Source organism: Numida meleagris, chromosome 2 (genome assembly GCF_002078875.1).
Source record: "Numida meleagris isolate 19003 breed g44 Domestic line chromosome 2, NumMel1.0, whole genome shotgun sequence".
Classification (NCBI taxonomy): domain Eukaryota; kingdom Metazoa; phylum Chordata; class Aves; order Galliformes; family Numididae; genus Numida; species Numida meleagris.
The window spans coordinates 143019855-143032176 of record NC_034410.1 but is presented as its reverse complement, the minus strand read 5'-3'; the positions used below and the strand labels follow the sequence as shown (position 1 = coordinate 143032176).

The 12322-nt window shown below is 42.7% G+C and overlaps 1 protein-coding gene across 1 annotated transcript in view; it reads left to right on the top strand.

The window, feature by feature from the left end:
* KCNK9 (potassium two pore domain channel subfamily K member 9) overlaps positions 1 to 11920 on the top strand; it is an 83175-nt gene extending 71255 nt beyond the window's left edge. Inside the window, exon 2 of the mRNA XM_021388293.1 lies at positions 10758 to 11920. Coding sequence (XP_021243968.1) covers positions 10758 to 11599 — 842 coding nt within the window. The 3' untranslated portion in view covers positions 11600 to 11920. The remainder of the gene's footprint in view (positions 1 to 10757) is intronic.

The window sequence follows — 12322 nt, the reverse complement described above, 5'->3', positions numbered from 1 at the left end:
CAGTCAGACTTACAAGCCTAAAGATATTTAGCAGTTCAGGGAACTGGTAATCGTGCTACCCTGACCCTTTGTGTATGAGGACTGCACATAACTCTAGCATAAAGATCCTGAAAGTTTATGGAGAACAGAAGGGATCTCAAAATTATAGAGTAAAAATGACCACATAAGGAGTTGCTTCTAAAGCGACGTTCAAAATCTGATTCTAATCTATTTTCTTCCCTACTGCAGGACCAAAACAACTCTGTTTATAGCTAATATTGACTAAGGGATGAAGCTATGACTGTTTCCAGGAAGCATAAAGGAGTGAATGATGATGGGAAGAAATGGAGTGTGTTGGAATGAGGGCAATAAAAGAACACTGTGATAAAACACAGTGTAGAAATATACAGGCTGTGTATAAAAAAAATCATAATAGCTGGATCTCTTAGATGAGAGAATAATTTCCTAAGGGAGAGAGCAGAAACCCTGTTATTTCAATCATTTAAACAAAACTGGACAAAGCCCTGGAGAACATATTGTAGGGAACAATCATGTGCTGGCCCTTGGGAATGCATAACATGACCTGGTAAGTCTTTTCCTAGTTGTTGCTATGATTCTCTTCAGATTGAGATCTTGTTCTGGGCATGATTTGTCTTGGGACTAGATGTGATGTGAGCCTCAGGTCAATCCTCAGACTGTTTCAGAGAACAAAATGGAGATGAGGATGTGGAGAAAAGGCATGCAGGGGCAGTCAGAAATAGAGAGCACGAGTTGAGCATGAAAATGTTGACTCAGAAATGCTACAGGGCTTTGTGCACTCACGTATCTCAGTGCCAGAGATAAAGAACACATTGGTCCAGATACAGAAGTTTTATGCTGAGCTGGTGACACGCAAGCGCCAGAGAACCTGATCATTTGGTACTTACCACAAAGCTCCTGACTCAAACTCAAAGAGTCATTGTCAACCATTCTGTCATTAGACTTTGGAGGTTTGTTTGATTTGTCATTATGAGAATCCAGCTTACTGGCTGATCTGTCCTTCTGAGTCCCTGTGATACACACTTCTTGTCCTCTTGCTCTGTCTAGCTGCAGATTATGTACAGCTATTGATTTCTTCAGAAAACCATCCAGGCTCAGCCACAGTCCAAAGAACTGACCACTGTTGACCAGCTGGAAATCCAGACCAGAGTGTCCATTGGTTTGAGAAGGTGTTGGATAAAGTTATACCAGAAACATGGGCCAAATCACTGCCAGATCAGTGCCAGGGTATTCACAGAGCTGGAGAAGAACATCATTTCTCTTCCCAGTCTCTTTTTTGAGGCAGAAGAAATTGCAGTAGAGTAGAGATAATGTTGTCATGTCTGGACAAAATGAACTGGCAAGTGTTGGCATCTGCTATTTCCTGTGTGGTTCACCACGTGGCAGTTACCTTGGGTGCTCTGACTTGTTATCCAAAAGAATTGACAGTAATTGCAGTTATTCTTACTTCAACAAGAGGAGGCTTCAGATGGTGAGATCTTCTGTGTCTACAGCATATAGATGAGCAGGAAGATTGATTGTGACTAGCTGAAAATATCCTCTTTCCTTCATTTACTGAACTTTTTTTAGTGAATCCATTTATAATATAAATTTTAAACACACACAAAAAAGGAAAAGTTTCACATGCAAAAGAAAAAAAAGAACATGAAGCCCAAACAAACACAGAACTCTCAATTTTTTAATTATTTTTTTAAGCAACGTTTTTCAAGTTTTAGCTTTTGCTGAGCATGATTACTAGTGAAGCTTGGTTTCATGTGAGATCTACTCTCTTTCCGCAGTTTTTCTTGGACTCTTATCTACATTCTCATCCTTACAAACAGATACGTATCACATCGCAAGGTATCTTCTAAGGTGGTGGAGACATCCAATTCCTCCAGTTCTCTCCCATGCCCTATTTCTCATCACAACGTATAGGACCTAAAGCTCCTGATTCTTTCATGTACATGAACAGAAAAGGAGTTTATCACATTGCAGCTGAGTTTGTGCAGTGTGTGTGTGTGTTGGTTTTTTGGCCCTGGTTAGTGTATTCACAGATTGGCCAGATGGCACGCCCAACAGAACAGATTACTATCAAGTTCACATTACAGTTTCTTGTAAGCGGTGGAAGTGGATAAGTAGCTTAAAAGCTGTTGGGAAGAAAAATAGAGGAAAAAAAAGACAATAAAACCAGAATGATGTAGAAAAATAAAAGTTTCTGATGTCTTGGATTAAACTTGTTAGACTGTCCATTCTGGGTGTCTGAGCTGGGCCAAATGTGGCCGAAACTGTGCTTCCTATTTTGAAGGAGCTCTGAAAAGGTTGGAGCTGTGTTCTGTTGTGATTTGAGGTTAAGGAAGAATGCAATATCTTTCCCAGGTTCTGCAAAGAAAGACTCTCCAGGTGCAGGGAGTGTGGCAATGGCCACACAGCTCTAATGGGCGCACAGCTGAATGATGAGCGCTTCCAACTACTCTAACCCAATGAACTGAACAGATTTTTATCCCTACTGTCCCAGGTAGGCATCCAGCAGGGCAGAGGAGAGACTATCCCATGTACAACTGATGGTGGACTCCAGGTAGGGAAAGTGGAGGAAAACCCAGTCTAAGCAGGGGTCTGAGGACTTCAGAAACACAGTTCTCCAACATGTCTCACGGAAGTAACCTTACTGAGTGCCTTACTGGGACTGGGACACATTATTTGCCTTGATCCTCTAAGAATCCAAGAGAAATCAGCAGAGTACCTTCTTGCAGGTAACGCCTGCATTGTATATGATCCCCATCTCAGCCCTTCCAAATCTGAATTCTAAGTCCTACTCTGATTCCAAAATGAGTGTAACAGCACATGGCTGTGTTTCACTCAAATGAATTGCTGCCTTTGAACCACTATAATTTAAGGTAGCCTGAGAAATATATTGTCTTCCAAGCTGTGTCACGGAAGGATTACCCAGAAGGCTGAATGTTTCGTGGCTTCAATTCTTGCTCCATCATGACTGCAAGAGTTCAGGATTATGTTCTTAGGCAGTTGCCTAAGTATGGTCTACGTATTAGTTTTCTTATGGTTGTGACTTCTAATGGTACATAGTCAATACCCGTTAATTATACCAGCAATTTGGGCAATGCAAAATATTTACCATGTTGATATTTACTGCAAGTAGGTGTGGAAGAAAAATTGTGGAAAACAATTACTATCAGTAATGCTCCAGAGCAGGAGGCTAACGTTCCATAAGAGTTCTATAAGGCAGGAGATAATGTGTGGTGACTGCAGACCAGAAAATTGGGGGCAGTGAAGATGGGTGGCATGAAAGCTGCTACTGGATGACTTGATAGTTATCAGTCATATCAGTCTTTTTGTATTAGCCCTTCAGCTCTCCTGATGGGCTATCATTTGCTGAGCTTGCGGACTGGCAGTAAATTCAGCGTGCTTGGTGACGTTACAGAAGTTGTTGCTCTGGGGCAATTTTTGAGGCTGAGACTTCTATCTGTCCTGACTGATGGGGCAGAACATGGGTCAGGGCTGGCCTCTCACCTATAATAAGAATGGCTTCAGCTTTCTCCTGACCTGCCAGTCATTAGATCACACAGCAAAACTATTCTTCTTCTCATTTCCTTGCTGGGCACTGCCTATGCTTATTTGTTAAAGCTGTCTTGGAATCTGTTTTCTATGAATGCTCTGATTGTTTTATTCCAGCATCAAAAAGACAAGACTTCAGTGCTCATGGCGTGGAGAATAAAACAAGATAAGCCAGCTGGATCCTTGGACAACCAGAATGGATCTTCTGTAGGGCTTGATGCAATGTAAAGCAGTGCATGTAATTTCCGGAGTGGCATAGCCTTACCTGTACAGTTAAGATGTGGAAACAGTCATAGTAAAACAGAGGTGAAAGGGATTTCAGATCTTACATTGCACTTGGGGTTAGCACATCCTGTCCCCTCCTACACAATAGCCATTTCTTTTCAGCACAGAGTGATATCCTCCTGAACTGCTCTGTGTGCCTGTAGAGAGCTGTGTATGATGCTTTGACCTGACACGACTGTCTTTTGGGCAGGATGGAAGGGGAAAGCCTGGCAACACTAGAAGAGATTGTGGAGGTGATATTCTGCAGTGACATTGACTGAAAAGGGAATGAAAGAGAAAGGGGATCCTCGAGATGTTCAGGGAGAAATGCAGCAGGAGGGAGCAGTTGCTTATGTTATAGGAAGATGGCATTTGTAACACAGCAACTTTTATCCAGATACAGCAGAATCAGTGATTTGCTCTTGATTTACTTGCAAGAGAATGCTTTTGTACTACAAAATGAGTTACTGTTAAGTATCAGTTATCCATATGATTTGTCTCCCCAGTCCCTACTGTACTGTGAAGACAGTGTTGCTTCTTCTCCACACTGAAAGCACAAGCAGCAAATCCAGCAAGAGCCAGACTGTTTTCTGTGGCAGTTTCCCTGGCACAGCTGAACCTCCGAAGTGAATGTGTGAGATCAGGGAGATGTTTTATTCTGAATTATGCTTGCCCATTGGAGCAACAGGTCCCATTGTCCTCTTTTCATTATCTCACGTCCAGAGTTGCTGCCAGCATGAGTAAGAAAGGTTTGACTCATGGGGATGGAGTAGTTCATTTCTTTCTGGAGGCTACTGTCAAAAGCGACCAGGCCCAAACGTCTGTCACGGGGGTAAATAATGTGTAGATGAATGAATGGAGAAACCTACTCCTGAGAGAAGAAAACATCCCTCATGAATAACAGTGTTGCTTCAAGATTCAAGACATCTAAAACCTGCTGTACACTGAATATGAAGTTGAGACTTAACTGCTCTGCAGCTACACACTCTCCTGAACATGAACTATAAGTAACTTATCACTGCCACATTTCATGTATATTCTTTAATGATGACCAAGATTTTGGTCTGGTACAAGTGCTCATCTAGAGACACATCTGGACAATGGTGATCGGCCCAAGTTAAAACTGCCGTGGAATGATGGGATCTGTGCTGACTCTGTGCTGTGGATAGCCAGAGGCTGGTGCTAGAATCCATCCCTTGACCCAGTTTAGTTTACTGGCACAGGAATCACCATGCAATCTTAGAGGTGGCTGCGACACACTGAAAGTATTCAGAATTTTTTCCAATAATTCTTTATTTTTGTTATGTATTCACTTGTTCTGGGTAGTCTGCATCACTGCAAATGCATGACATTGTTTACTCAGACAACTTTCGCTCTAGAAGCAAAGTATCAGTCAGGAGAAGTTATGTTGGAAGACATGACAGATTTTCTGGGCCTGTCTATACCCTGCAGCTGAGCATGGTGCAAAGATCACTGATGTAGATCTAAGCAAGCTGGTCTGTCCACATGAGACTGTCAGTGCCAGAGATATTTGCTTAGGGCCTGAGTGCGGGCTACCGAGGCATGATATTTGTCTGGAGAATGTATATAAAAGTATGAGTGGCACAAAGAAGATTAAGAATGACCATCCCTGGTCTCTTCCATAGAGGTGTTGGGAATTCAAGTAACAGTGGGAGAGAATTTAAAACTAAGGAAGTGATGGTAACTTTTTTTTAAAGAACAGTTGGTTGATGTATGGACCTTCTTGCCTCTGGATGTTGGAGGTGCTGAAAGTTTATGTAGATTCAAGGAGGAATGCCCAGGCTCATGGGAGAGAAATCTATTATTCATAGATAATTTTCACTAAAATCAGTGAAACCATATCTGGCTTAGTTCCTGAAGACCCAGAGCACCTGAAGATAAAGCTGGATGTTTGAATACTTGGAGTGAAAATGTTGCATATACTCACACTGTTCTTATAGTCTTCCCTAGCCATCTTCTTTTGGTCACTGTTGGATTCAGGGTGGGTGTGCATTGACTTCTTCCTCCACTGTGGACTGGTACTTCAGCACAGTGTCCCTTAGGAAGTGAAAGGAAGCAATTGGGGTTGTCCTCCTCACACATAGATTGTAAGTCATTTGAAAGCTACCATGGAAAATATGTTTGAAGGAGGCTGGGTGGATTTTCCACAGGCTTTCAAAGCTACACTCTTGAAAGTAAGAAAACAGTATTTATATAATTATATATTGGTGCACTTGGTCTGTAAGAGATTTGTTAAGAGAATGGACAAGGGCTAGAAAAAATAGTGGCAGAGAAGACATCAACAGAGTACTAATTTGGTGTCAGCCTCTGTGCTCTGACTCTTTGGCTGTCCTGCCTACACTTTCCTGCAGTTCTGCTTGATGCTTGTAGCACAGCTCTTCCATAACTGGGAGAAGATCGTTTTTGTAATGGATTGGTCTCCATCCTCCAGAACTGGAATAACACTCTGAGACACTATATTTCTTCATGCTTAACTATTCTTCTTGATGCCAAACCAAATGAGTTCTGTCTTGAAAGCCAAACCATCTGAGAGGGACTATAAAAGAGACTACTAATGGCTGTTGTTGATCATTCAAATGATACCTCATTGAATATTAGACAAATCTGCCTGCTGAGGTCATATTGCTGTATTGCGAGACCTCAGCAAACTTGATAGCGTATTAGACGAGTATAGCTAGTATTAATCTAGCAGTGACCCAATATGAAGTTCTCTCTATATATTTCTTACTGTTATCCCAGTTTCTTGGCTTATAATGTGATGCCTTTGCTACACCTCCTTTTCAAGGACTTCTGTTTGGTCTTCCTCCTTGGTCACAGAAGAGTGAGAAATACCAGTGTTATGTTTCACCTCTGTATTTCTCTTGAAGCCTTGTGTTCGTTGTGGTTCACAGAATCACACAGAATCACAGAATTGTAGGGGCTGGAAGGGACCTCTAGAGATCATCGAGTCCAACCCCCCTGCCAAAGCAGGCTCCCTACAGCAGGTTGCACAGGTAGGCATGCAGGCGGGTCTTGACTATCTCCAGAGAAGACTCCACAACCTCTCTGGGCAGCCTGTTCCAGCGCTCCGTCACCCTCACTGTGAAGAAGTTCTTACGCACATTTGTGCGGAACTTCCTATGCTTCAGTTTGTGGCCATTTCTAGTTGTCCTATTGCCACACTCTGCTGAAAAGAGCCTAGCCTCGTCCCTTTGCCTCCCACACCTTAGATGTTTATAAACATTAATCAGATTCCATCTGAGTCTTCTTTTCTCAAGGCTGAGCAGACACGGGTTGCTTAGCCTTTCCTCATAAGAGAGGTGCTCCAGGTTCATGGCCAACCTGTTGTCCACCAGAACAACCAGGTCTTTCTCCACAGGGCTCCTCTCCAGCAGGTCATCCCCCAGCCTGTACTGGTGCATGCGGTTATTCCTCCCTAGGTGCAAGACTCTACACTTGCTCTTGTTAAACCTCATCTGGTTCCTCTCTGCCCAGCTCTCCAGCTTGTCCAGGAATCAGTGAATCGCAGCACAGCCTTCTGGCATGTCAGCCATTCCTCCCAGCCTCGTATCATCAGCAAACTTTCTGAGGGTGGACAGTATCTCCTCATCAAGGTCATTGATGAAGATGTTGAACAAGACTGGACCCAGCACTGACGCCTGAGGAACACTGCTAAATTCAAGCCTCCAAGTGGACTTTGCGCCACCAGTCACAACCCTCTGAGCTCTACAAGTCAGCCAGTTCTCAACCCACCTCACCATCCACTCATCTATCCCACGCTTCCTCAACTTTGTTATAAGGATGTTGTGGGAGACAGTGTCAAATGCCTTGCTGAAATCAAGGTAGACTACATCCACTGCTCTCCCCCCATCCACCCAGCCAGTGATCACATCATAGAAGGCTACCGGGTTGGTAGAGCACGACCTACCCCTGGTGAACCCATGGTTCGTATGGAGCCATCTCTTTACACTCTGGCAAAGGGTAGTAGCATTTGTGTGGAGGAAGTCATGCTGAACTTAGAGGCTGAAATCTGCTACCAAAGCAGTTTCTTTTGCTTCTGCCTTTCGTTGACACTAGTACACTCCAAGACTGACCTTATGCACCCTGGGAGGGTATTTGATGACTCTCTGTGCCCCTCTTCCTCTGGCAATTACTGACCTTCTCAGTTTTTCCCAGGGGCACTCTCTGATGTTAAGAAGACAGTGTTTTGTTTTAAATTTGAGGTCTACTGAATTTCAGCAAGCATGCACTGATGGAGCTTGCTTTTCAAATATTACTGTGTGTATTGGACAGATGCTTAAATAACAGAGAGTTTAGTCTTCTGTGTGTTTGGAAATCCCTCTTTTTAGAGTGCTGAAGGCAATGATGAAGGTGACTGTTCCATAAAGCAGCACTGCACTGGAGGAATGCATTTCTCTGATCCCCTGTATATGAATCTATTTGTAAAGTCTAATTCCAGCTTCACAACTGAAGTCCTTTCTTTTCTCCAGTGTCATTATCAAAATATGGTAAAAGGCATGTATCTGATATTGTAGTATTGAGTATGACATGGGACAGAATAGAAATCTGAATTTCTGGATTTTTTTGTCTAATTATGTGAATTGGAGAGAAATTATAGCCTGCCTGTGTCTGTGCTTTGCTATCTGCATAACAAGGATATAGTGTATTCCTTTCTTAAGAGTACTAAATTTGAGTTAATTACAAAGTCTGTGATAAACCTTAGAAGTTCAACAGTGACATAGTGTGTAAGTATATAATATTAATGTTTTATAATCTCTCTAAACTGTCTCTGTGGATATCTTTAGTAAGAGGAATATAGCGATATCAAAAGAAATCTTCTTTCACCCCAACCCTTTTCTTTAGAACCCAAAGTGAAAGCTGTTTCCACCAACTGCCATCTCTGTAACCATCTGGAAAATAACATTTTCTGAAGCTTTCCTTCTCTTTATCAGCTGTAACTAAAGCTATAAAATGAGAAGATGTCCCTGCTTTAATTAACACCCCTGTAGTTCAAAAGCTGATCTTAGTAATGAGAGGCAATTATAGCCTTTATAGAGGGACAGTCAGGTGGAACAAATTCGGCATCCATCTATTGAAGACACTTCCCCTTGCAGGTAATTTGGAAACTGCTTTTACAAAGAACAGGCTACCTATCCCATTATGACTGGTGAATCTATTTGTTTTGTAACCTGAAAGGAGCTTCCTATTTTTAATTTATATCTTTCCTTTGCAAATTAGTTCTTACATCACATGCATTTCCCAATAGCTAGCAACTGAGCTAAGGAAATAAGTGTAACTTTTTGGGAGGACATTCTTGCTGGTTCATTCATTTTATTTTCTTTATCCTGTTGCTCCTTTTCATTTTGAAGGTTGTCTGCTGTATGCTGTGCGTTTCCTTTGCCCCCTGTATGGATATTCTGGTTTCTGAGGGGTTTCAAATTATGCTACATGCCTCTGTCTGGGTTTAAGCCTGTGTCTACAATGCAGGCACCAATGTTGGTGATAGTCTCTGAAGGCAGAGCTCTACTTCTGATGAAGGTGCCAACGTTTGAGTGTTTCCATGTGGTTGTGAACCTGTGCAGGAGATATCTAGGATCTTCTGAAGTCAGTAGATGTCTAGTCAGTCTGATGGGGACCTAGAGAATACAGTCAATGGAACAGTCACTACTGTCTCTACAGCTCAACATGAAGTAGACAGATGTTGGAATGGCAGTTAAATAACTAAACGCCTATTGCCATTAAATCTTTGTTGACTATAAGAGTAGCTTGGACTCAGCCCGCTTGTAGATGCCTAGATTTATGTATTTTAATCTTCAAGTGAATTCTGTCATGTGATTTCAGTTATGATCACTGCAGAGAAATAGGTGTATCCTGAGAATAATCAGTGACTTGTTTTAGGCATCTAGGTGTAGATGAGAGGTACTGCACTTGAGAAGTGTGGATTTCTATTCATTGTCTTTAAGGGAAATCTAGATAGTAGTACCCACATGGTCACTGCATACTATGGCCAGGTGACTCCCAGTCATCCTATTTTTGGAAGCTTTGGTACTATCACTTGCAGTCTTAGCTGCTAGAAATGTAAAGCAGCGTGGTGTGAAAAAATTGAAATCATTCTGAAATAGAAACTCCTCCACTTCTTGGATTTAGAAAGAAGGTCTAGCTGTGATTTTACTTTCTGTAAACTATGCTATCAATTGTGCTACATTCTCTGTCCTGGATTAGTTTAGCATTGTGGCAAATTAATCTTTCCCAGATTGTTTGAAAAAGCTGTAGAACTGTAAAAGATGCTGGTAAATTCTTTGTTCTTCAGTAACTGAAGGTAGAGCAGGTATTAAACCCCTAAAATCCTATGGCATTCCAGTTTTCAGAAGTGAATGGCTTTCAGAATGGTGCCTGTGAGAAAGGTTTATTCTGTATGGAAGACACTTTTAAAAAGACTTCCACTGATTTGTGTCTGCTGGCAACAATGACGTTGTTGACTCACTGTTGCCAGCAGACACAGAATTCGGGTGCTATCAGTGTACTCTCGTTTTGGGGCAGGGCAATACCAACTCCTCTCAAAAATATTGTTGAGGCCACCTATTTTCAAGTTTTCCAATACTGCATGTGATATGGGATGGTCACGAAATTTCGTTAGCAAATGAATGCAGTATTTAGAAGACTGAAGAAGTAAGGTGGATTTTCGATTCTTTCATCTCTCCCAGTCCTGCATGTACAACTCTATTTTAATGTGAAATGTTTCTTTGGATACAGGATACATGCGAAGGAAATGGGAAAATCCTGTGACTGTGATGCCCTCATAGCCGCTGTTGCTTTGGACCTGCCTGCAGCATTGGAGTCACTGTGATTCGTGCAGCCTGTGTGAAAAGGGAGCAGTGGTAATCAACTAATGGCTGACTCTCCTTTTTTTATATTCCCCCTGCCAGGTTATGGACATGCTGCCCCAGGAACAGATGCAGGAAAGGCCTTTTGCATGTTCTACGCAGTCCTGGGGATCCCACTGACACTCGTCATGTTCCAGAGCTTGGGCGAGCGCATGAACACCTTTGTCAAGTACCTCTTGAAACGCATCAAAAAGTGCTGTGGGATGAGGAGCACCGAGGTCTCCATGGAAAACATGGTCACTGTGGGTTTCTTCTCCTGCATGGGAACACTCTGCATTGGAGCAGCAGCCTTTTCCCAGTACGAGGAATGGAGCTTTTTCCATGCTTACTATTACTGCTTTATAACATTGACTACAATAGGTTTTGGAGACTATGTGGCCCTGCAGACCAAAGGGGCCCTTCAAAAGAAGCCTCTCTACGTGGCTTTTAGCTTTATGTACATTCTAGTGGGGTTGACAGTCATTGGGGCATTTCTAAATCTGGTTGTTCTCAGGTTCTTAACCATGAACAGTGAGGACGAGAGGCGGGATGCTGAGGAGCGGGCGTCCCTGGCAGGGAACCGCAACAGCATGATTATCCACATCCAAGAGGACTCCCAGCATGGTCGGCCACGGTACAAGGCCGAAGTAACAGACCTTCAGTCAGTTTGTTCCTGCATGTGTTACAGGTCCCATGAGTACACCAGCCGGGTGGTGTCCCACCAAAATTCGTTCAGCTCGAAGCTGAACCCCCAGTACTTTCACTCCATCTCTTACAAGATAGAGGAGATCTCGCCAAGCACATTAAAAAACAGCCTTTTCCCATCTCCTGTCAGCTCCATCTCACCTGGGTTGCACAGCTTTACAGATAACCACAGGCTGATGAGAAGGCGAAAGTCCATTTAAAGTGATTTGTCTTCTTTTGCTTTCCTTGTTTATCCAGTTCTTCTCTGTTGTTTTGGGTTTTTTGTTCCTTGAGTGAGACGGAGTGAGGCCAAAGGGAGTAGAGAAAGCCAGTCCTCCTCTGAGACTCAGCTCTTGAGCATGAAGCATGGATTTTTACTGTTCCAGCAAAGTATGCCTTACATTACCCCCTCGGTGGATGTCAGAGGATTCAAGGTGACATGAAGTGGGTACCAAATCCAAAGTTGCACACACAGCTGGGAGCCTTCATGTGCCACTGGCACTCCTGACCTAATAAACTATTTTCCTCATGGGCAGGTTGCAGCGTGCGTGCGTGCTTGTGTGTGTGCTGGGTGTGTGTGGGTGTGTGCGCGTGCAATTCCACAACTAATGCCATGTGACAAAAATTAAAGCATCAGGTATTATTTTTTTCCCTTGAGGCAATTGTGTTCCAGCCTGCTTTTATCTTTTAGATTGCTTCCAAACAGAATGGGGAGGTGGGGAGGGGAGCCAATTTGTTTTTTTAGTTGCCAAGACAAGCATGCGCCATAAGCGGTCAGTATACCAGGTGTATCATGATAAATTTTTTAATGCTAGATTTTAGATTGTATTATCATTACAAAAAGGCAGGAAATGATGGATCATTTTAACTTGCCAGTTCAAAATTTAAAAAGTTAAAATAAAGCATGCACTTTGTAAAACTGGTATGCATAATAAAAACACAAG